This window comes from Cetorhinus maximus, chromosome 9 (genome assembly GCF_964194155.1).
Source record: "Cetorhinus maximus chromosome 9, sCetMax3.hap1.1, whole genome shotgun sequence".
NCBI lineage: Eukaryota > Metazoa > Chordata > Chondrichthyes > Lamniformes > Cetorhinidae > Cetorhinus > Cetorhinus maximus.
This window is the reverse complement of record NC_135887.1, coordinates 15,944,567-15,970,483: the sequence shown is the minus strand read 5'-3', so window position 1 is coordinate 15,970,483 and position 25,917 is coordinate 15,944,567. Positions and strand designations below refer to the sequence as shown.

Below are 25,917 nucleotides of genomic sequence, written 5' to 3'. Positions count from 1 at the left end.
TCGCCTCACTTCGCGCCCGCCTTCCGCCGATTAAAGACGCATTCTCCATAATTTAAAAAAAAAATCCCGACGGAAAGAGAATTTATTCTTTCCTGAGCTCGAAGTGAGGGCGTTAGAATTTTCGAGAAAAAAAAAACAATCTCTGGTGGAATTTTTATTTTTAAACCCCCCCCCCACCTCCTTCTCCTCCGCCCCCCCTCACCTTCTCCTCCGCGCCCCCCCCCCCCCATCCCATCTCACCGCCACCCCCACAGCGCTCGTTCCCGGCTCGTCTCTAATTTTCCGCATAACTTCTTTTGTAAAGGGGAAAATAAAGTCTCGTCCGCCTTCGCAGTTTCCAGGGCTCGAATCGTGTCTCCTTAGATGGCCAGCTTCCCAGAATTTGTCAACGAGAATGAAATAGGTAAGAGAGCGGGATGAGGGGGTGGAAGGCCGGGGAGCGGATAACCGGGGGGGGGGGGGGGGGAATTGATTGAAGGAGGTGGGGGGGGGAATTGATTGAAGGAGGTGGGGGGGGGAATTGATTGAAGGAGGTGGGGGGAATTGATTGAAGGAGGTGGGGGGGGAATTGATTGAAGGAGGTGGGGGGGGAATTGATTGAAGGAGGGGGAGGGGGGAATTGATTGAAGGAGGGGGAGGGGGGGATTGATTGAAGGAGGGGGAGGGGGGGATTGATTGAGGGAGGGGGGGATTGATTGAGGGAGGGGGAGGGGGGGATTGAGGGAGGGGGAGGGGGGGATTGAGGGAGGGGGAGGGGGGGATTGAGGGAGGGGGAGGGGGGGATTGAGGGAGGGGGAGGGGGGGATTGAGGGAGGGGGAGGGGGGGATTGATTGAGGGAGGGGGAGGGGGGATTGATTGAGGGAAGGGGAGGGGGGGATTGATTGAGGGAGGTGGAGGGGGAATTGATTGAGGGAGGGGGAGGGGGAATTGATTGAGGGAGGGGGGATTGATTGAGGGAGGGGGGATTGATTGGGGGAGGGGCAGGGGGATTGATTGGGGGAGGGGCAGGGGGGATTGATTGGGGAGGGGGGATTGGTGGAGGGAGGGGGGGTTGGTGGGGGGAGGGGGGGATTGAGGTGGGTGGGAAAGGAAGGGAAATTGAGAGGGGGGCGGATTGGAGTGGGGGGGGCAGGCGGATTTGGGGGAGGGGTGCGACCGCCAGGCGCTGATTGGAACAGGGATAGGGAGGGGCCCCTACTCGGGGCTACGGCCACGTTGAATCGCAATTCTTCAAAATGTTTTAAAAATTAAATGATAGAGGGAGGGAGGAAAGCTTTCTTTTTCTTTAAGATCTTCACAAGGGACAGTACATTTCCCGTGCAAATTAAATTGTCTACCACGGAAAAAAATCTTCACTGGGGAAAAGTTTCACATTGAAAGGCATGAATTCATACTTATATTATTTTAGCCAGTGCATTTTGGATAATGGTGTGAGGGTCAAATGCGCCCTTGAAAAGTGGAACTGGATTTTAACAACGGCAATTGTGGATGTCGAAGGGAGTTTCTTTATACAAGCTCTGCTCTTTGTTTGACATCACCCCCAATGCCCGAGTTATAATTTCTGCGCAGTATTCCTCTTTTTTTGTTGTTGTTCGTCCTCTCTATTCTGATGTACCTTCCAGTCATTTCTCCACAAGATTAAGAAAAACTAGAATATTGAATTCCGGCGTGAAGCCGTTTTTGCTTTCAGAGTTACAGCTCTTTTGAGTGAGCAGAAAATTAAGTTTAAATGTAAAGAATGCTCTTAAAGCAGCATTATGCTCACCCGTAAATTTTAATCATTATTGTTTGCTCAACTCTGAAATGAAACTATTTAGTACAGAAATCATTGGTAATGGTTTATTAGTGCAAACTACCCTAGAGGTGTAAAATTTTGTGAAAGATGTATTTTTAAAATGTCAATTGGGTAAAATATTATTTGGTGGTGTGCTGATGTGCTTAGACTTGAATTTCTGTTGAGCAACCAGGGTTTGATGCAAGATTCTTGGCAATGGCACATATATAAGGTTAACACTCAAATATTTGCTTAAATTTTTCAGAGTTTTCTTTAATGGTTTACCTGCTCCCAGTAAATTTGATGTTCTGAAAGCACAATTTTGCCTTTCCCTTTGTCCCATCATTGGTGGCTTTGCTTTCAAGTTGCCTAGGTTCCACTCTCTGGAATTCCACCCCCCCATCCCATCCCATCCCATTCCATTAAGTCCACACCTTTGCTCAATCCTTTGGTCATGCACCACAAATCATTCGTTGGCTCAGCATTCCAGTGTTTTTATCAAGCTCCTGAGGAAATTTTTGCTTTTAAAGCACATTATAATTTCATTGAGTTTAAACAAGTAGGGTAAAGCTGAGTTTCTACACATTTTTGATCCGTACAGTTTGAGCCAAAGCACTAAATATTGCCCAGCTTTCTTTGCTCGTGTAGCAGAAATCCATAATATGACCATAACACAATTTACTTTTTTTTAAAACTGTTTTTGGCCTTTCTTGCTGCCTTTCGCATCTGCATCCACTAAGAAATGGCATCATCAGTCCATGACTTGAAAGCTTCCTTGCATTTTCATTCTGCAGTTTCAATAATGTTCACAGTTACTGCTGTTATTAACAAATAGCTTTTTGCTTCATTGGAAGGGAACTGCAAAGAGCTTTGCTGCTGCCAACAGTCTCAGTGTGACCCTGATTTAATGTGAATACAATGAAATCTCCAGACCCAGTCATTGGCTACCAGGGTATTTTACGCCTTGTGATAGTTTAAGACTTGCAAGCTAACAGCAGTTAAAATGTAACCATGGTGCAGCACCTTTCATTGTTCTACAATAAATTTTGGTGGGGTGAATAATTAATAACAAGCTGCATAAGCAACAAAAAATGTTTGCTGAAAGCTATTTCTACGTTTGATGCTATTGTTTCATATCAAGGGAGTGTGATATCAGTGTTTTGGTTCAGCTTGGGATGTCAAAGATTTTTTCCCCAGCAATTTGGGCTTGACGTAAAGATGTATCCAGTGCAATAATGACTAGCATTTATACAACTCCTTCAATTTTTGGAAAGTGCCAAGAGAAGAAATGAATGCTACAATCCTTTTTTGGAAGAATCCTTCATTTTCTACCACTTATCTTCCCTGACCTCCTCCTCTCCTGTAGGTGGTTGGTCCTCACTGGGATACGATTCCTTTGGTACCAAGTCCGAAGCGGCCATCTTCTTGTGTGTCTTTGGGCTATTGGTCTGCGGGGCCATCACAGCGGAGGGTCAGCAAGTCCGTCCCTTCCTGACACTTCAAACACATGCAAACCTTACATGTGATTCCCCTCATGCATGAATAGTTTGTCAACACTTACTGTCAAGGCTCACACATGAATAATGGTATTTAGGTCAGGTACCAGCTGGCAATTAGGAGCTGCTCTCTCAACAATTAAGCCTTACTTGACAGGAGCACAGATGGAAAATGGATCCCCCAGTGTCATATCTCTAACTGTGTTTCCATCTAAAGAGGCTCCGTGATGAGAGCTCAGGAGTGCTGAATTTGTCCGCACACCAAAGCAATGAGTCAATGTCTTTAGTAGAGATGGAGAAGAAGGGAAACCTGTGAATTAACATGAATTGATTAAAGCAAGTTAAGCCAGTTTGTCTGAATAAGAACTTTTGAAACAACAGCACAAACTTGTTGCTTTAACCTGTAGGCTGATTGTTGGAGCCACCCACAATGTCATAAATTCCTATTGACAAAAAATTGGGAGTTGTCTGTTTGGCCTACCTCAAAGAGTTGGAACCTAAGAACAGGATAAGCCATTTAGCCCCATGAGCCCGATCACTGTAGGCTTTTACTATGAAAGAAAGAGCCTTTAGTCAATTGCTGTTCTAATTCTTCTTTGTTTTCTCATCGTGAGGTAATATGAACCTCAGTCAAATCCGTACAGACTAAGATGCAGTTCAGCTCGATATAGTATTGTCCTCACTGAGGTAATCACTCTATTGCGTTTGTGATGAGAACCACTGATGCACAAAGTTTAGAGACATCTTTCATTGTTGCCATGTTAAACCTGAATCAGCAAGTAGCAAAATCAGTTCAAGATTAAGATTTTGGTTCCATGCATGTATAGTGCTACAATTGACTCCCTTTGATATTACTATCTAGTAAAGTGACTGTTATAGCTATATTGATGCAGGGAGCCAGTTTGTGAATGGCACCTACCTGTGATCTGCATTGTGGCAGTACCAAGTGTAAAGCTGTCTACACTTACTGAGTTCTGGTGTTTCAATTTGCACTAAGATTTCTGAAAAAAGAGAGACGTTGAAGCTTTTCATCCTGCACTCATCAGAACACTTTGCAAGAATACCAATATAAGGGGAAAACAACAATTTGTACTGCATGTGAAGAGAGTGCTGATTGGTAGAGGCACTGCTGTAGAGAATGCACCAGCAATGATGACTGACAGTTGACTGCTGAGAATTGTTTGAAATTTAAGCCAGGCAGCATGATCTTAATTGGTCATGGCATTGTCCTGAGGAATGAGTTAGCGAATGGCTGTCATTTATTTTGTTTAGTTGAAACGTGCGCAATGTGTGTCCATGTTCTTTCTGTCTGGAAAGAATAGGGCCCGATGTATTAATATATGTAGCTTCCAGTACATGCAAATGCACCAAACTGCGAGCTCAACTGACAATCTTGCGAAGTGTCTTGATGAGTGCAAGATGAAAAGTTTTGAAATGACTTTATTTTCTAGCAATACTCAAGTTATGTACTAAATTACTATTTAAGATTTCAGTAAAATAGAAGATTAGGTGTAACATTTAATCTCCTGTGATGTTGCTAAAAGTGAGTCCGAAAATGTTGCTTGACGTATGACAAAGTGAGCCTTAACGCAGTGATTTCACTGTGTTTCATACGTCTATTTCAACTGTAGAAAAACATCTAACATTCCCACTGCAGATATTTTTGCTGTTCCAAATTTGGAGTGGAAGAATAGAGTTGTAATGGGGCAGAGGGTGTTGCAAGAGCATGGAAGAAGGTAAAACAGTCATAACTTCAGAAGCAATTTGAAATTATAAATTTTAAAAGAAATATGTTTCTGAAAGCTCCTTGATATTACATGATTTTGCTAATCTTGTTAGGTTATGGGGGGGCCAAAGAGGCTGTCATGGCTTGTGTGCATAACTACTGGAGAAGAGGGTGGTTTGTGTACCAGTTTGTGGCCTGTAGCACTGTGGCATCATTTTCCAATGTTAGAATTGGCAGGTGTTGATAGCTAGAGTGCAAAACTGTCCAGGTTTCTTTCTGATTTGCTGGTGACATATGTCATCTGGCCAAGTTGGGGTATGTATGTGAATTAGGATGAGACTTTCTTATATGCTCTAGACCAAATTGAAGGAAGTCACCCATGATACATTAAATAAAAGCAAAATACTACGGATGCCTGATATCGGAACTAAAAATAAAGTGCTGGAAAAACTTAGGTCTGGCAGCATCTGTGGAGAGAGAAACAGCTTGTTTCAAATTGAATATGACTGTACCAGAACATAAACTTTATGGATATAGGTTCTGTGTCCAAAAACTAATGTACCTACAATATCCTGACTCCAGGGAAACATTGCACAGTATTAGTCTGTGCACGATATATTTAGTTACCATTTAATTAGCTGCTACATATTTAGTTACCTCCAAATCCAATAGGGGATTCTAAAGAAACTTCTTTACCCAATAAATGGGAAGAATCTGGAACTCACTACCATAGAGTGGTTAAAACAAAAAGCATAAATTCATTTAAGGGGACATTAGACAAGCATTGGAGGGAGAAGGTCAAAGAGGATCCAAATATGGACTGGCTGGGCTGAATGGCTTGTTTCTGTGCTCCAATTCCAATACAATTCTTTGCAGCTTGGCTTTGTTGGGCCCTGTAAAATGGGGTTAATACTTAAATGGCAAAAGTTTTGATTTGACATACCAATTCCATGTGTCCTTGTAAGAGATGGCCAAATTTTTAAAGGAACTGCTGGATTTTCTCTTTGCTTAGCTTCCTTTTTCTCTGCTGCAGTGTGATCCAGAGGTGCCATTTGCTGTCCAATACTTCCCCAAATAGTCATTATTGATGTTAACCTAGGCATTGTGTGAGCAGCATCATGGGTCCTTGTTTAATGCCCAATTATGTACTTCGCTGCAGGTGTCACTGCAGAGTGCAACATGACTCACACCAACCCACCCCATGTCCCCAACCCTGGGAATGAAATACCAAACTTTTTCAATGAGGTTAGAATCACTCATATTTCTGTCAGCTTTCTGTGGCTATTGAAAGATGCAATGATGAGTCTGAACTTGCTCTTGCTCCTTTTTATTTTTATTCTTTGATGGGATGTGGGCATCGCTGGCAAGTCCAGCATTTGTTGTCCATCCCTAATTGCCCTTGAACTGAGTGGCTTACTAGGCCATTTCAGAGGGCAGTTAAAAGTCAAGCACATTGGTTGTGGGTCTGGAGTCACATGTGGTTAAGGGTGGCAGATTTCCTTCCCTAAAGGGCATTAGTGAACCAGATGGGTCTTTACGACAATCGATTATATTTTGTGGTTAACATTACAGAGACTAGCTTTCAATTGCAGCTATAATTAATTGAATTTAAATTCAATCAGCTGCATTAACTTGGGCCTCTGGATTACTAGTCCAGTGACATTACCACTAGGCCACCATCTTCCCCCTTCTGAACATACAAATTAAGAGCAGGAGTAGGCCACTCGGCCCCTCGAACCTGCTCCACCATTCAATAAGATCATGGCTGATCTAATTTTAACTTCAACATCACATTGCTGCCTATCCCTGATAACCTTTCACCCCCTTGCTCATCAATAATCTTATCTACCTCTGCCTTAAAAATATTCAAAGACTGCCTCAACCACCTTTTGAGGAAGAGAATTCCAAAGTGTCTCAACCCTCCGAGAAAAAATTTCCTCATCTCAGTCTTAAATGAGCAATCCCTTATTTTTAAACAGTGCCCCCCCCCCCCTCCGAGTTCTAGATTCTCCCACGAGAAGAAACATCCTTTCCACACCCACCTTGTCAAGTGCCCTCCAAGATCTTAAAGGTTATGATCAAGTCACCTCTTGTAAACTCCAGCAGATACAAGCTGAGCCTGTCCAGCTTTCCTCATAAGACGACCTGCCCATTTCAGGTATTAATCTGATAAACCCGATCTGTCCTACCCCACTGTAGACCAGTACATAGCTTGTCCTTAATTCTTATGAGCTGTTTGCTGAATAAAACTGTCTATTTTTGTAGAGTCTGTTGTTTGGTGTTTAATATTTCATTGTTTTTATTTACAGCACAGGCCCGGCTAATTGCTGATCTTTGGGGACCTGTTGCTCCATTTGAACAAAAGTCTGGCCGTGAAACCTGGACTGTCGCTTTTGCACCTGATGGCTCGTATTTTGCTTGGTCTCAAGGTCATCGTGTCGTAAAGCTGGTTCCTTGGTCTCTACATGAAAATAAGTGAGTACTTTTTCAGAAGATGATTCTCAAGTTTGAATTTTGGGGAAGTTCCCCTCTCAAGAATTGAGATATGCAAGTTTATTTCTCAAAACATGTGGTTTTCAAAACAGAAATTTACCCCATATGCAGGAAATCATCTTCCTGCATCATTCTCTTTCCATTCCCTTCAGGACAGGATTGGGTTTGAATTTGAACATCCACAGTCAAATGTCAGTCTTGCTACCTAGACCTAATTGCAAAGAGTAACCACTAGGTTGACTTAAATGAGACCTGCTTTGCTTGGTTGTATCATAGCTGAGCGTGAGCAGTCACCCTTGGGAATGAAATATCTGGTGGAAGGACGGCGTTGATTTGAATTGCTGTGGTTTGCAATTAGAAGCAGTCAGCTAGTGAGTAAATGATTATGTGGCACTGAAGAAATGCCAACTCATTCCATGTGACCGCTGAATAGTCCAAGTCCTCCGTACACGTGCCAGTTGCTTGTGTGAAGATGGATATTTACCAACAGCTGCTAAATTGATAACAAGGTGGCTTTGTATCACTTTGAATAGTGCAAGGGCTCAAACATAAGCAATTATAACAAGTTGGGTCTTGTTTCACATTAGGTCTGATTGTACTTGCTGTTTCACTATATTGTCTTGGACCCCATGTAACTGCACCAGCTTTCATGCAACAAAGATCTTTGTTGATTTCACAAAGTGGCTTTTTGTTTTCTGGTCAGATACTAAGGGCAGTTAGATTATCAGTCGTTGTGTTGTAACGTGTAACGGGCTTGAAAATAAGTTTGCAACAGTGATAAGACAGCAGCAATATGTTTGATTTACATGGGTGCTGATACAGCTGTTTCTATTAATGGAGGAGGTAGATAACCACAAAAGGTTTACGTAGTTCTTTTATTTGGTAAACCATTAGTGAAAAATGGACCATGTCATTGGAAAGCTTCAAAAACAACCCGTGATGTCTGAACGCTAACTTGCTTTTATGCCTAGAAAATGATTAACATTTAAATCTGGTTTATAAAAAAAACAGCTGCCTTAACTCTTACTGTGCTGTTTCCTTACTGACTAACATGTTGTGACTTTAGTACTTGAAGGTCACATGCTACAGTTCTGAGCTCTCTGCTTGCCAAGATACATTTTATAGCTTGAATAACATATAGCCATGCATTGTCTGATTGGGATATTTGTTCTTTATACTAATTTTGAATTTTATTTTTTCTAGAAGATTATTTAATGATGATCATGATGATATGGTCAATAAGAACCTTAGAAAGCAAAATGGTGATGATCAGAAAAACCAGCCAGAAGAGCATACCATAGACTGTGGCGATATTGTGTGGGCCCTTGCTTTTGGTTCTTCTGTACCCGAGAAACAGAGTCGCTGTGTGAATATCGAATGGCACCGATTCAAGTTTGGCCAGGACCAGCTGCTGCTGGCAACTGGTTTGAGCAATGGACGTATCAAAATTTGGGATGTGTACACAGGTAATAAGATTCTGTAGACTTTATAAAGTTTCCAACAGATGATTAGAAACAAAGGTGGCAACTAAATTTGCAACTGCATGTGTGTAATTCTAATAAAGCATGCATATGCTCGTCACTCTACACATGCCCACAGATAAACCAAGTTGTTTTTATAAAAACATTTTTTAATGTGTATTTTTTAAATGCATTTATTTAATATTTCAGAGTGCTGGCCTTTTGAACCTCTCTTTTTGTGGGGTGTTCTATTTAATTGGAATGTTGGGCATCCATTTCCTGAAGGGTACTGGCTTAGCCTGGGTATTATTCTTTGGGCACCAGCAGTCATTGTCCAATTGAGCCTAAACAGTGATTGCTGGTCTACTATTTAAAGTGTGATCTTGTTACAGTTTTCATGATCAGATTTTTGCCCTTTCCTAACTGTACCTAATCCTTAAATGCTGCCCAACAATAGTTGGCTATGTCAGCGTGGAATCAACCTTGGTATGTTCGGAGCTTTTGTGGTTTAGTATTATATGAGTGCCATTTATACACTAACAGTCATAAAAGCTATAAACTTAATGGTGTTTTGCTTCACTCAATTACTTGATAGTGTTGCATAGGGTAGCTTGTGTTTTTGATAGGTGCAGAATTTGTTTTTGTATAGGCTATCTAATTTTTTCCTTTTGAAACTTGCCTCTGCTGTAACTGCAATATTCTGGCTATACCTTAGAGCCCCTCTGCACCTTTGTACTTTCAGCTAGATCATTCCTCAGATTTTTGCTGCTGAGACTATTAAATGTATGCTTAACCAGGTGAAAAGGCACAGATGGTCTAATCCTCCCAGTACAATGACCTGTTGACTTAACCTTTTTGTCAGAATACATTAGCAAACATTCAATCTGTTGCTTATTTTTCTCCTCTTTTCTGGTTCAATTGTACCCATAATTTTCCATTTTCTTGTCCATAAATAATCCTCCCACATGGTGGAGTACTGCCCTGATGCATGTAATGAAGGATAGCATTAATTACTTGAAGCACTTTTTTTAAAAAAAAATAAAACAACTGTGTCTCTATAGAACTATTTTCAACAGCCCCTTCCACACGTGGTGTAGCACAATAGAAGAAAAAGTCACAGATAACCCATAACTCTGCTTTGTGAGGAAAACAGCTTGGTTCTTGTATATTTTCTGCTTCAGTCTTCAATAAAATATACACTCATTAGTCATTTAGTTCAATAAAATATAGTGTAATAGATGGGACAACTTCAGGTGGACAGGTATGCCTTTGGAGTGGAAGACTGCTGAGAACTGCACGCTGCTAATTCTTTAACTGGTTACAGTGATTAAGTAGACATGACAATGGGGCATGTTTTAACTATTGGCCTTGGAGCCATACTAGATTTTTTTTCATTGCACGTTAACTGTCATAAATCCATTCTTGCAATTGTGCATTTCTGTTTCTCAATTACTAAAAATGTTGCTGTCAAAATTTACATGTCTTAATAGTTTGGACAACTATACAAATAAGAACTAAATTCAGTAGAAGTTTGCTGTTAAGTGTAATGTCAATACAACCACTTAAAGGATAGTCTTACCATAGTCTCAAACTGTGGGCCAATTCTGCTAATCATATTCAGCTCTGAAACATCATTATATTTATTGCCATAATTTGCTTTTTCTTTTTCCGAGAAAAACTTGCACTGCAGATTATTAAACTTGCTGTTCCCACAATCACAACGAAAGTTTCTTTTAGTGTACAATTCAAACAGCTCATGGCCTTCATGACACTTGTAGCTACAAGCTAGACAGACGCCAGCAGGCTGTCCTCCTTTTGGTGTACAAGTATTGCAAGCATACAATACCTGTTTTTACACATGGCCGTCCGAATATGAGCATCTATTGGAGTCGCTACCGCCTAAAACGGCGCAGGCTTCGTTCTCCAGCTCTTCATTCTCCTCCTGACGTCGGCTAAAGACACGATGGAATCACTGCCTTCAGTTTGCAACCTTTCAGATGCTTGAAATTCTGTATAATCTTCATGTTGCAGGTAAATTCCTCCTTAATTTGATGGATCACAATGAAGTTGTTCGTGATCTGACATTTGCACCTGATGGCAGCCTTATCTTGGTATCTGCATCAAGAGATAAAACTCTGAGGGTCTGGGATCTTAAGGATGATGGTATGTTTTTTTTTTAAATTACACTTGCATCAATTTTGTGAGTAATATTCCTTTTTTAAAAGTTAACTGCAGACGGCTGGAAGTTTGTATTTGTCCTACCTGTTTTATCTTTAATTAAAGAATAATGGCCTTTAAGTCAAGGGGATTGGAATTCCATTGTGCAAACACCACCTGCAGCACTGTTCATTTTTGGGAGCTCACCTTGGGGAAGATCATTTGACTATGGAGGGGTAAAACGCAGATGCAATACATCAATTGTAAAGAGTAAAATTCTGAGGATAGGTTTTAAGAACTTTTGAGTTTAAAAGGGAAGCTAATTGAGAGTTTGAAAATGACACAGATTCAATAAGGTAAATACACAAACTCTTTACCCCAATGGAGGGAATCTAGAGCAAAGGGGACATCTTAAAATCAGAGCTAGGCCTTTTAAAATTAAATCAGAAGCACTTATTCACAGGAAGGGTAGTGGAAATATGGTACACTCTTCCTCAAAAGGTTGTAAATGCTGGGTTAATTCAAATTTTGAAGTCTTCAATTTGTATGTTTTTAAGTAAGGGTACTAAGGGAAATGCAGCTGAGGTACAGATATTTCATACTGAAATGTGGAACAGGCTCAAAGGCCTGAATGGTTTACTCCCATTCCTATATTCTCATGTTTTGATAACCAGATTTTCCATTATAAATGTGCAGGACACTCTGAACTCCCTCAGCTAAGGGGAGAAAATTGACCAGGGTGGTGTTTTCCTGTCGTATTACTTATTGCATTACTATCAATTGAAAGTCATGAGCAAAAATGAAGAAGAAGCCTTTGTTGATAAATTGTCAATTTTCTTAATGTGTTGCATTCCTTGTGGTGGAAATCTTGCATGATTATTTTCCCCTGAAAAGGGAATCATTCCTCCTCTGCCCCTGAAGCTTCTCAAGATTTGAGTTGCCAACTTGAAACGTTTTGATCAGTACCAGACCACACTGTGACCAAGGTTTGGATCAGGGTGGTGTTTAGGTACATTTTTTTCATTCTGAACTGCGCTTTCCACATTCACAAGCTGCACTTGCCTTGAAACCTTTGTCAGGCCACAGTACTACTTGTCCAATGGTGCAGGAACAGTGTGAAAACAGGCATAATGACCTCCCAACTACCAGTTATATTAGGCCTATCTAGCTCATCTGTGCAAGTTATGATATATCAGCACATCATTTGGCACAATTTTCAGATTTGGAGCTGCAAATTGATAGTTTTGGATTTCTTAATGATTACCAGCTCCTTCATTCCTGCTCAGGTGCCATTGGACAAATTAAATTGGAAGGTTGGTCTGTCCTTTTCCTGAAGGGAGATATTTTTGAATGCCTCTGCTTTAGTTTTGTACTGAGAAACATAGACCAAGGCAAAGGCTCCATATTGTTTGATTGGGCTGGACCATCTTAAACATTAGGTTCAATTATCTCTAATTACTCTTTTACAGGCAATATGGTGACTGTACTGAGGGGACATCACAACTGGGTGTATTGCTGTGCCTTTTCTCCAGATTCAACTATTCTTTGCTCTGTTGGAGCTGGAAAAGCGGTATGTGTTGAAGTTCCTCTTTTTAAAGAAAAATGATGTTTGATGCATTAATCAGTGCTTGTAATCTAGCATGTGGTTGTGTTGATTTTGTTTTAGAATCCCTAAATCGACCTGAAACGTACTTGTAGAGTTAGAACTTGCTCGGTGTCATCAAAATATATTTTAGTTATGCAAGTATTATGTGCACAATAGCATTGCAGGAATCTTTCAGAATGCATAACTCAAAAATGTTAGAACCAAGCTTTAATGATGGTATTAGCATTCTGCTAGTCCATCCTCGGGCTGTATTACTGCATATTAGCATAGTGCCTATAATTAAGAAATTATTAAAAGCTGCTTTTTTAAAAATAAGTTTTTGGCGCCTTGCTGTAGAGCATGTATGCAGGATATGTTTGAAAATATCCTCTGGTTTGACTATTGGATGTGACTTCATGTTCATGCACTGATTTTAATAAAAACTTCCTTGTGTGGTTCTGGACCAACTTTCTAATAGCATTGTGATTTAGATGCAGCATTTATAAACACCAGCTTGCTATTGAAATTATTGCCATTAAAAACTTGGGGAGTGGAAAAGAAGAGGCTTACTTTTTATTTACTATTTCATCGTTCAATGCTAAGAGAATTTTGAAATACCTGCAGTGATGAATTTTCTCCTTTTTCGCCAAAAAACTAAATGTCTCCTGATCTGCTGGCTGGTTTATTCTTTTTCTGCTGTGTCTGAACAAGAGGATAGATGAGGAACCTATTTCGAGGCTTCTGCCAAATCAAATCATAAAATTTAGGGAACGAATGGGCATGCCCTGTTTATTGTGTAAGTGTGTCTCTGGGTGATTAGCTCTACACCCTCCACCCACCACCCCAAACCCCTGTAGGCAAACATATAGGATCCATAAGACATTTTCCTAAAACAGTTGGTTCTAATTGGGAGCTTCTGTGTTCAACCAACCTAAGGTATGTTGGAATGCCCAAGTTGCTGCATTGTGCAGGTCACTTCTTTAAATTGTATAAATTTTTGATGCAGTGTAATAAATAAAATAACTATAACCTCCCTTATGATTCTGTACACAGCCTTGTAAAGAACTGTGAAGTTCAATAATATCTTTTCGCAAGAAAAATACTACGTAAGATCACATCAGGTGCATTTCTCTGATGTTTGTACAACCTCTTTTGTTAGCAAGCTGCGGAAAATGCTTGTGCAAGCAGTCTAAAATTGGGCTCATGTCTGCTTGATTTATTGGAAACGAGCATTTGAAAGTGAAGTGAGAATTATGAAGGGATGCTCTTTTTTTAAATTAAGCTTTAAATTGTAGTATAGCGGCTTCATTTGGCATGATCACTTAACAATTATTCCAAGTGTTTGATTTGTGACCCACAAGAATGTTCACCTAAACAGAACATTTCCACCTGTTTACAATAGTGTAGCTCTTTTTTAATAGTGTAATAATTTTCAGTTGTGTACTGTTTGGCCAGCTTGTGGTACTGTTCAGTATCACGTGATCAAATTTATGATGAATAGTGCTTCAGAATTTTGAAGAGCTTCTAAAATCCAATAGTCAAACTTCAAATTGTAAATAATGCAGGCTCTTGTATCTTCAAGCTGTGGAACTTCAGTTTATGTTTCGGGATTGCTTAGAGTTCATTTGGCGAAAGGGGAAAACGAACCTCAAAATTGACTTTCTTTTAAAACCTGGAATCATGTCTTCAGTTACTTTCTAGGTGTTAATACAGAAAAGCATAACATTTTGTCTTTTTATTCTGTGCGGCTTCAAGTGCTGCCAATCATTTGGATTGAGCAAAATCCATGTACCATTTTTAAAATCTTTCTGTTGGACCTTTTTTGGGCGCCTACTCCTGAAATGTAAACTTTTGCTTCCACATCTTTGGTAGTGGCTCCTTTTTGAAGAAAGGTTGAGTGTAGCTTTTAGCTTAACTGTGGTCCAATAGAATTACTGAAATGGAAATATAGTGGTAGCTAGAAATGGCTGAAATGGTAAATTTTCATGTTATTGTAGCATTCTGATCAAGTAAATGTATTTGTGAATTTAATGTTTACTTGCCATTGAAGTTGCCAGCTGAGTAGAGAGATCCTCATAAATTGGTGAAATTCCTGTTAGTGTTACCAAACTAGCCATACCCTCTTCACCACTACCCACCAAAAAAGGTTAAGACTCATGTTTGGGGTAAATATCCAGAAGCACCATCCTGGAGTGCCTTGTCCAAGTAACCATTAATGGGAGCCTAGACAGTGGGCATTTAGCCGTAGGGTGGTAATATAGCCAAGCCCAGTTCCTTATGGTCCATCCTTCTAGTCAGAAGGAATCACTACTAAGATTAGAAGTCTCACTGTTCAAAGAACTCTCACACAAGAGCCAGATGGGTTCCTTCTGTGCTGTAAACTACTTTAGTTCTGCTTTTTTGCTTCTCTCCTTCCTTTCTTTAACCTTTTATTTTTAAAAAAACTGAGGTCAATTGTAGTGTTGCCTCTCTCCCTGAAACGACAGTAAGCTCATCATTCACAAGTCGTGGAACCTGGACTTTTGGTTAAATGGCTCAGTTTCTCAGTAAGCAATACACTTCTCCACTTGGTTATTAGGGGAGCCCATGTTAATAGATTGCATATTTAAGTGTAGCTATTTTAACCCCCTTTTAGTTGTCGGTTTACAATTGTGGTTTTCCTTTGTTTTCTCTGCCAGAGGTAGTGGCAGCTGTGTTGATGTCATTGAAGTTGATGCTTACCTGTCCAGTCATGCTGCACAAGAGGTGTAGTAGCATCTAGTAGCAAGAGTAGTAGCTGTGTAGAAGGGTAGCATCACTGACTACAAGGCTCGTCAATGTTTACCAAAGATGGATGAGTAAGGCAGGTGCTGGTTGATGCCCCCATTTGTTATATTTTTATGCAAAATTTAAGCACCCAAAGCCTCCTAGTTTGGCAGATTGTGGTGAGTTTGATTCTTATTTAAAATTACCTGGCTATGGGTTTTGGCTTCTGCACACGGATTTTCCTATCAATTTAAAGTAAATGGGGAGAAATTGTGGGCTGGCAAGCACATGGGCAGCAACCCCTAGACTGTTTTCAATGACTCTTGTAAGCTTTTGCAGGACATATAATTTTCACAATACTGTCTCTATTCTGACTTATCTTGGACTGTAGTGATCTTTCAAAACCAGTAATGTGAATTGGCCGGTTTCTTCGTGTCTGTTCTTATTAGTTATGGATAACGACGTACTGCTGAACATTTTAACAGGAATATTTAACCATTTTCCCCCCATTTTACTAAGTATTTTTTTCCTCTTTAGATCTCCCGCAGCATGTACCATTCCTGGCAGAGGGTGGGCAGGCGACCTGCTCCCTGGCCTCTGACAATGTTACCAGAAGGTGTGTGTGAGCAGCCCAGGATAACTTCCTTGTTTTTTTTTGCTTTTTTTTTTCCCTCCCTCTCCCTCCTTATTGGGAGGGACTTGACTTCAGCTTGGTTCTTCCCCCAGACAGCCCGGGTAAAATCGGGAATGCTGCGTGGGCAATCACAAGTGTGAACCTATGTTGTAAAACTCCCATTGGAGCACCAGCCTGCTACATCGCTGGGCTGCCTACTATGAATGCTGTTTTAAATACACAGTGTGTATGGTAGAGCTTCATTTTATTTCTATTTCCAAAGAATGTAGAAATGTGCAATGTTGTAAAGTGACCATCTGTGTATTGTAGTTGGAGGTTAAATGAAATCAGTACTAAATCAATTTCTGCTGTCAAATTACATTCTCTTGGAGAGTAGATTAATGAGCCTGGACTCCACTGATGGTCAGTGAATTTGTCCACTGAGTAGCTGGGACACACCAAGGAGGTCCCAGGTTCAATCTTTGGTCTGTGCTGTGTTAGCTGATTTTTGGCCAAGGCAGTGTTAAGGCTGCTACGTTTGGTCTTGCCATCCCTGAGATGAGTGGGGGAAATTTGTCAAGAGTCCTGCCTTTTGATCACAGCCCTCACAATAAGCATGCGTGCATGGAGTTCTGGTGAGGATAGGATTGTGCTATGCTGTGATACACTCCAGCTCTTTGGCACTTGCTGTCTAGATTAGCACTTGAGCGGTTACTTTGGTGTGGAACTGGAGGGTAGCCAGTGCCTGAGAAACTGTCTCCCAGCGCAAGTCAGATTTCAGGAGAGAAAGTAGTAGTGTTGAAGGTATATAGCGTTTTGCCTGTGATAGCAACATCAATAAAATATTGTAATTTTTGAAGACCTGAAATCAGTTTGCTATCTTTGTATACAAAGAAGAAACACACAAAATAGCTATCCTTATTTAAAATCAGTTATAATTGTGACCAAGTATTTGTTTGACTCCATAAGTAACTTTGTATAAAATCCCACCACACTTTTTGATTTAGAACAATTTTTTTTTAAAACAATACTTTCAGCAGATTATTTTGAATGGCCAAAGGGGAAATTCAGATTTGTAGTATTCTCTAATTCTTCCTTGTATCATACATTTGGGTGGGGGTTGTTTGGTTTTTGAGTTAGTACTCCACTGGAGCCACATGTATCTGACCTTGAATTCTATCTTTTAAAGCTAATTCACACTGATGCTTGAGCAAAAAAACTACCCAGACTTTGCCATAACTATGTGCATTGCCACTTTGTTCAGAGGTAGAGAAAGCACAGTTCTGAAAATAACTTCAATATGGCTACAGGAGGTGCCAGGTGGCTCCATTCTGAAGGAGGGGAGGAGTCCGTTGCAATTAATCACTTCTTGAGCGGAACTAAGAGATGCTTGGGAACAGATCACCTATTCTCTTTACCTACTGGAGGGGTATATGGCCCACTAGGTCCACGGGAAGGGTGGAGAAATTGAGGATTAATCTGTTCTCATCAAAAATCATATGTATAATAGATCACACAACATAATGTATTTGTAATATTTTGCACCCTGTAGTTTCTGAAATTGAATCATCTGGTTAATGTACCGTTGTAATTGTAATAATGTATCCCTAAATGTAATGTAGCCTCAGTTTTGTGCTGTTTGCCAAAGGATTGTTCCTTTAGGCCGTCAAACATGTTCTTTTCTCTTGCAGTATCTGCTGTTTCATAGGCTCTCGCTCCTGATGAATACGTTTTGTAAACACACGTGAACTTTAACTCTGAATGGAGGTTCCGTTGGAGTAACAAAATGTTATGCTTAAGTTACCTGTACTGTATTTTTTCTACATATATTTTATGTTACTGAAGAATTAAATTTCAATTGGGAGATGTAATTAAAAGAAATTTTTAAAATTGTTTAAAATATATAGGCGTCCTTTGAGGATGTTTGGAAAGTAAAATGTTGGATGCTTTATTTAGAATAAATAGAGTTATAGCTGGCATGTTGCAAATATCGCTTTTTAAAATTTTTAGTTGCAGTTATGACACTGAGCATATCAATTGGAAGTACTGTATAACTCAAATTGCTTGATTGTATGAGAATTTATACTAAACCTGTCATAAGTTATAAATTAACTAGACCTTGTTTGGGATGATTAACCATAAACTGGAGCTGTAAAGCATGACTCTCTCATTGCAGGTTTTTCTTTGGAACATGGAAAGTTACACTATGATTCGTAAACTTGAAGGTCATCTTAATGATGTGGTATCATGTGAATTCTCTCCTGATGGAGCATTATTGGCTACAGCCTCATATGATACACGAGTTATTGTCTGGGATCCACATAAAGGCAATATTTTGTTGGAGTTGGGGTGAGTGACCACAGCAACCTTTCCCATTATGGGATAATGCAACAGGGAATGTCCTAATTGTGTATAAGCACTGTGTGACCAGTTGAATCTCTTTCCCATCCCTTCCTGGAGGTGTTGATTCATGTTTGGGTCTGTAGAAGCTTGATCGTGTTTATATTTGAATATTATGCTCACTATTACTTTAATGCGCTTCATTTGCACTTCATTTGGAATTTGCAAGACATGCAAGAAATACTGAAGAACCAGGTTTCCCATGTTTAAAATTTGAACCAACTTCATGTAAGCTAGTTGGAAATGTACAGTAATATTAATTATAACATCCAAACCTATATGTATTCCATCCGTCCCCATAAATTGATCTATGCGGGTCTATTGGCAAAGGAGGTGAGAGAAATATCTGGTATTATTGACTTGGCAAAAAATGTTCACAAGGAGTTTATGCTTTTAAACAACCTATGGACCAACCTGAATTATCAATTTTTGTTGACTTTAATTACTTATTTTAAATGAAATTTCTGCCTGGGTGCATTTAACTGTTGAATCTTGTGGCTGTGAAGTTTTACTGTTATACAAACTAGCTAAGATTTGTACATGCGAATTAAAGTTTCTGCCATCAAACATTGAACTTTATCATTTGGGAGTATGAATTGGGGGTAAGTGGATTCGTTTCATTGTGAGAATTCAAAACCGCTCAGCTGAACTTTTTAGTACCTGGCTTTTCGCTAAAGATTGTGGCATTAAACTTTCCTTTTAATTATTTGACCCAAAAGTTTTACTTTGTGTTAGTGCAATACAGCACATGCCTTGTAATTCATTTGTAAATGGGAAAAGTTAGGATATTTTAATGAATTGGACTTTTTCTCCTCTGCCTTTACAGACATCTGTTTCCACCTCCCACTCCAATATTTGCTGGTGGAGCAAATGATCGCTGGGTGAGATCTGTTGCCTTTTGCCATGATGGTTTGCACATTGCCAGCATTGCTGATGACAAGTAAGTGAACGTTAAGTACCTTAAATTACTGCGGTGGAGCCAAAAATTTTTTTTTGGGGGTGGGGGTCGGTCGGCATAAAGTGAGAAGTGGAAACTAAAGGAATTCCTGCTGCCATCAGAATTTCCCATGTAAATCTTGATGATTTATTTAAGCAGACAAAGGCTGTGTACAAATGAACGGTTGTGTTCGTTTTCATTCATTTGAGTTGTGGTAGTCTGATTTTTAACTAACCATGATTTGTGGTGTTGAAGAACACACAGGATACCAAAAATTTATTTTAGTTGAGCCACTTTTAACATGTTTCAAAACAGCTAAAACCTATGTGTATAAAATGCTATTTGACTACTTTGGTCAGAGTAATTTGCATGCCATCCCTCTGCATTGGAGTAGTTTGCGCAGGAAGATGTCTGCCAATTCGTAAGGCAGCACAGCTTGAGAGATCGTCTGAATAATTTGTCTATGGGCACACACTTGAAATTTGAGAGTTAATTCAAACAGCTGAACCCTGTGGTGGAAACCAGTGGAAGAATTGGAAATTTGTCCCATGTCATTCAGATAGTTCATCATAAGCAGTTGACTGAAGTAGATCCCTTCCACACATCCTTTTAGTGTATGAAGGGCTCGGAAAAATTGGGATTCTATTTGTAAATACAGGAAGTAGAATACTGCAGAATTGATAATGGACAGTGTATTGGTGTTATGACACGTGTTTCAATCTTTGCCTCAAAGGAATGCATGTTCATTGTATTTTGATGTTTATGAATTGCTATCTGGTTTGCCTCTGGGGATAAAGTAGCTGAAGGGCAGTCATTTGGATTATTTTTGAGTTGGAACTGGATCGGGCCAGAAGTAGTTTGACTACAGAAAGCTATTGCAAAGGTTTAATTTGTCGTTGGCTGTATCTGAGCAGTCTATTTTTAGTTTTAGAATTGGAAAGGCAAGCTGAACTATTCTTATTCATTTTAAAAAAAAAAGGTTGAAGTGACTTTAGATCCTAGGCCTATCCCAAGTTTTTATTTCATTTTATAAACCCAATAGCTGTTTTGGTTCTTAGCCCCTTGATCAGATATGCAGACGAATATGGTCAGCCTGCTGATTCTGCTTGGTGTTGAAAACATTTTTTTTTCAACCCCTTTAACATGATTTTTGTAATATTAGCTGGAAAATGAAAATATTTTCAAATGTACTCCAAATATATTTATAGAATTAAACTGACCTTTTATCCCTTTGATAAATTCCATTACTTTTGTACTTGAGTGATTTTTTTTTTCTCATGCTTCCTACTATAAAGTTGATGCTGAAATACCTTCTATACCAGTATTTCTATTAGATTAATTCTAATCATGAAATGATCTTTGCTAGCCTTGGTGAGCTTACACGTGCAGCAATTTTGTGACTCCATAAAGCCATAAATTTTTCATACCTAAAAATTTCAAGGCTTTATCTTGAAATTTTAATCTACACTTCTGACTTTGAAGTCTGACTGATGGAAGATTAGATGTTCAGAAAGTTTTGTTTGAACTTAGTGTGCTGTAATTGTGAGGGTTCATCAAAAATGCAGTGCACATAAAGAGATATTGCTTCTCTTCCTGTAAAATGTTTTTTTTATTGCTGCCGCATAATTAAGACCACACAGCTCTTCAGTGGGACAAGTGATATTCTTCGGATCTAATCCAGTGAAAATTGTTTGGGACTTGTCCAGTCTGGCAGCAATTTATGTTGGCACAAAAATTGTTAGGCTGCCATTGCTCCAAAATATGTGCACTACTTGTAAACCTTTATATTATTTATTACTTGTGTAAAACTGACAAATTTTGTTCATTTCAGAATGGTGAGATTCTGGGGGATTGATGACAATTGCCCAGTAGAAGTTGCTCCTCTAAGTAATGGACTATGTTGTGCCTTTTCTCCAGATGGTAGTGTTCTTGCTACAGGGTAGGTACATTTAATATCCTGACCTTTGTTTAATTGTGATTCATATCAGAAAAATAAATAATTATAGCCTGCATTTTTCATTTTGACTGCTCTTTCCCCAACTGAATTTAGTCTTAGTGTAAAGATGAGTGCTACCATTGTGTCAATACTTTGGAGTCATTTTGATGTGTAATGAAGACATAGTGCTCCAGATACTTGGGGTTGCAAGTAAAATCAAGGCACTCAAAAGTCAACTTGAGACAAAAACTTGTATCTTCTGAACCAGAGTTTTTTTTTTCTTTTGTCCTGATCATTGTATTGAGGTTGTCTAGTTTGTTATGTTTTAAACTCTGCAGTCCTCCCACATCCGGTCGTGAATGGTGATGGACAATTAAACAACTTGCTGGAAGAGGAGGCTGCACAAATCCTCATCCTCAATGATGAGGGAGCCCAGCACATCAAAGATAAGGCTGAAGCATTTGCAACAATCTTCAGCCAGAAGTACCACGTGGATGATCTATCTCGACCTCCACTGGACGTCCCCAGCATCACAGATGCCAGTCTTCAGCCAATTTGATTCACTCCATGTGACATCAAGAAACAGCTGAAGGCACTGGATACTGCAAAGGCTATGGGCCCTGACAATATTCTAGCAATAGTACTGAAGACTTGTGCTCCAGAACTTGCAGCACCCCTAGCCAAGCTGTTCCAGTACAGCTATAACACTGGCACCTACCCAGCAATGTGGAAAATTGCCCAGGTATATCCTGTACACGAAAAGCAGGACAAATCCAACTGGTCAATTATTGCCCCATCAGTCTACTCTCCATCATCAGTAAAGTCATGGAAGGAGTCGTCAACTGTGCAATCAAGCAGCACTTGTGTAGCAATAACCTGCTCACATGCCCAGTTTGGGTTCCGCCAGGGTCATTCAGCTTCTGACCTCATTACAGCCTTAGACAAAAGAGCTGGACTTCCGAGGTGAGGTGGGAGTGTCTACCCTTGACATCAAGGCTGCATTTGACCGAGTGTGGCATCAAGGAGCCCCAGCAAAACTGCAGTCAATGGGAATTGGGGGGGTGGGGAAACTCTCCACTGGTTAGTCATACCTAGCACAAAGGAAGATGGTTGTGCTTGTTGAAGGTCAGTCATCTCAGCTCCAGGACATCACTGCAGGAGTTCCTCAGGGTAGTGTCCTGGGTCCAGTCGTCATTAGCTGCTTTATCAATGATGATCTTTCCATCATAAGGTCAACGGTGAGGACGTTCGCTGATGATTGCACAATGTTCACCATTCTCAACTCCTCCGATATTATGATATACCCTCAGATATATGTCCAAATGCAGCAAGACCTGGACAATATCCAGGCTTGGGCTGACAAGTGGCAAGTAACATTCGTGCCACACAATGATCATGTCCAACAAGAGAGCCTAACCATCGCCCCCTGATGTTCAATGGCATTACCATTGCTGAGTCCCCCACTATCAACATCTTGGTGTTGCCATTGACCAGAAACTGAACGGGACAAACCATGTAAATACTGTGGCTACAAGAGCAGGTCAGAGACTAGGAATCCTGCAACGAGTAACTCACCTCCTAACTCCCCAAAGTCTATCCTCCTCCTACAAGGCCAAGTCAGGAGTGTGATGGAATACTCCCCACTTGCCTGGATGAGTGCATCTCTCACAACATTCAAGAAGTTTGACACCATCTAGGACAAAGCAGCCTGCTTGATTGGCACCGCATCCACAAACATTCATTCCCACTGCTGAGATAGTAGCAGCAGTGTGTACCATCTACAAGATACACTGCAGAAACTCACCAAGGCTCCTTAGACAGCACTTTCCAAACCCTCGGCTGCTGTAATCTAGAAGGACAAGGGCAGCAGATACATGGGAACACCACCTGGAAATTCCCTTCCAAGTCACTCACCGTCCTGACTTGGAAACATATCGCTATTCCTTCACTTTCGCTGGGTCAAAATCCTGGAACTCCCTCCCTAACAGCACTGTGGGTGTATCTACACCACATGGACTGCAGCGGTTCAAGAAGGCAGCTCACCACCACCTTCTCAAGGACAACTAGGGATGGGCAATAAATGCTGGCCAAGCCAGCGAAGCCCACAACCCATGAATGAATGAAAAAATTTGGCAATTTTTATATTTTCAAAGTTGGGTTTGATTTGTTGCTACTTTCATTTTCAACTAGCAAAGAGAATCCACTACCATTCTGATGATGAATAGTACCAGCATCTCTTTACTGCAGATAAGATTTGTTCTGCTGACTAAATTATTGCTATCCTGTCAAAGTGGGATGGTGCATACTCCCAGGTCTCTGCCACTGCTGTGCTCTTGAATGTCCTGTTTAAATGGACTCCCAATATCCCCTTCACCATGGTCAGCATTGAACTTATGGACTGCTCTTTGAAATTGTTTTAAAGACTATGACAGTCATGGAATATTGTTGTGCCCCTTGCTTGTATGGCCGTTGAAAAGTCTTTACTTGGTAATAACTAGTGTGCAAATGTTTATGCTTAAAAGATTTAATTGCTAACTTAGTGGTAATTCAAATGATCCTTTATCCTCTGTGTTTAAACTTTGGGTTGGAAGATTTTTTTTTTCCACATGTGAGCTCTTTCAAAAGTACATAAAATGTTGTAGCCTGTGACTTTGGGTTAAAAATAAACCCAATATTTGCTGCTTCTTTCCCCTCCCAAGGACGCAAGATGGTAGTGTTCACTTCTGGGCCACTCCCAGGCATGTCCCCAGTCTTCAGCATCTCTGTCGCATGGCTCTACGAAGAGTGATGGTCACCAGCTCTGTTGAGCACCTACCTATCCCACCAAAGATGGTTGACTACCTAACTTACTGCACGATCTGACCATATGGAGCTGCATAACTTCAGAAGGCATGTTGCTTTTATTGTATAGATGTAGACAAGCAGGTACAGTTTGCTGCCTTGTAAGCGAAGTTTTCAGCTATTTGCAGCATGGTCAGTTCATACAAATCCGTTTTTCTGTACAAAAAAAACACTGTACATATTCTGTAAACTTGTAACATTATATATAAATATCAGCCTGTATCATGGTTATTTTTTATTCTGTTGTTCTTGGTGGTCCAATCTATTTTGTTCCTGTACATGTTTTATGGTAAGTTTTGTAAATGTAGTGTTGTGGAAATGTGAGGTTTGGTAGATCTTTAGCAGTCTACAACTGAGAAAGGAGAAATTCATGTCAATTGCCAAAGACCTTGTTGTGCTTTTATAAACCATCATTTGCAAATGCAGACAAAAACTGTATTTCATTCAAATGTGAATTTATATATTTTTGTTCTCTAAGCATTAAAGAGAAGTTGAGTTTTATCTAATGGTGCTTTATTCAATATTGACATTTCTGCCTCTTGTCACATACCTGCAAGTTTGCAATCACCTCCTGTTTCACTCTTGGATGACCAACCTTTAATCTGCTCTCTTGTGGGGCTGAGAAATATTCTTGCTCACTGCAAGCTCTATGATGGCTGAGTGATAACGTTTTAAGTCTTAGGGCTCTAATTTTAAGCAAACTGAAGTCCAAAGTCAAGTTAAATTTTTTAGAGAATGCATCTACCTAAATAACTGCAGCTTATGCATTAAAACAAGAAACTGGTGCAGTGTATTTGCAAATAATCTCAGAGCAGCATCTGACATTGGACTCGGACAAGCTATGGAGGTAAAGTGGAAGACACTTCATAGATTGCAGTTTAGTACTTTGCAATTGCAAAGTTGCATCCATTGTAGGAAGAAACCCATTTGTTACAAGAGTTGCACCATTATTGTATTCAAGTATATTAGTCAATAAAATGGAAAACTAAGTAACCTGGGTGTAATCAACCTAGCAAAAAACAATAAAATAATTTGGGAACAACATTGCCCAGCCTGTCCAACTTGTTTCTAGCACAAATTCAACATTAATCATCTTTGTAAACATATTTGATTTTGGCAGTGCCCTATTCAACTTAATTGGGGTGCTGGTGGGTGTGTTACTTGTGCACAGATCTCTCTTTTCTCTGGTCTTTGCAAATAGCATCCGTCAAAGTATTGTTTCCAATTCTATCCAGCTTGCAGTCTGTAGTCTGTAACTTTGAAGCGCAGGTGAAGACTGGGTAGTCGGTCTTAACTTCTCAACACACCTTTTCAGAACTTTTAAAATGCTTTGAAGGTAAAAACTATACACTACATATTTATCCATTGGCTGCCTCAAAGATCGGATCTTTTGCTTAGGATATGGTAGTTTTATTCATGAAAACCAGTAAGAGCCAAGGTTAAAACTATAATAAGCAGGCTTGGTGAGCAAATACAAAATCCATTTTCGTTCAGCTGTTAATATTAGGTTCACAACTAGGCTGTCTAAGGGAAGAGACTTTCGAAAGTAATAACACCAAAAATGGTTAACTTAATTTGTATGGTACCTTTTTCAAATTGAGTATTTCCCTTGTAAAATTACATTAATATATCCTAACAATTGTCTTGAGCATTAACATACTTTTGAAGTGATCCCTAATGTGGATTACTTGATACTATTGTTTGTAATTCACGTATGTTGGGCTATGGTGCAAGAATGCCTTATTTGCATACT

At 39.9% G+C, this 25,917-nt stretch overlaps 1 protein-coding gene across 2 annotated transcripts; it reads left to right on the top strand.

Moving 5' to 3' along the window:
- The first annotated feature begins 240 nt into the window (after positions 1-240).
- Positions 241-24,665, top strand: wsb1 (WD repeat and SOCS box containing 1). 2 transcript variants are annotated; one of them, XM_078548136.1, is made up of 9 exons: positions 241-403; positions 7,307-7,472; positions 8,697-8,956; positions 10,982-11,113; positions 12,577-12,677; positions 18,227-18,399; positions 19,277-19,390; positions 21,219-21,326; positions 24,023-24,665. In XM_078548136.1, exons 1-9 carry the CDS (start codon positions 364-366, stop codon positions 24,183-24,185), a joined length of 1,257 nt encoding a protein of 418 aa, XP_078404262.1. In that variant the 5' UTR covers positions 241-363; the 3' UTR covers positions 24,186-24,665. The 2 variants fall into 2 exon arrangements, with proteins under 2 accessions (XP_078404262.1, XP_078404261.1); XM_078548135.1 differs by having other exon boundaries at positions 8,694-8,956.
- The last annotated feature ends 1,252 nt before the right edge of the window (positions 24,666-25,917 follow it).

Excerpts from the sequence above, each read along its gene's own strand:
- wsb1 (XM_078548135.1), top strand. The coding sequence starts at position 364 with ATGGCCAGCTTCCCAGAATTTGTCAACGAGAATGAAATAG. Across the intron at positions 7,473-8,693 it reads TGGTCTCTACATGAAAATAA|AAGATTATTTAATGATGATC; the intron begins GTGAGTACTTTT and ends TATTTTTTCTAG. Across the intron at positions 12,678-18,226 it reads CTGTTGGAGCTGGAAAAGCG|GTTTTTCTTTGGAACATGGA; the intron begins GTATGTGTTGAA and ends CTCTCATTGCAG.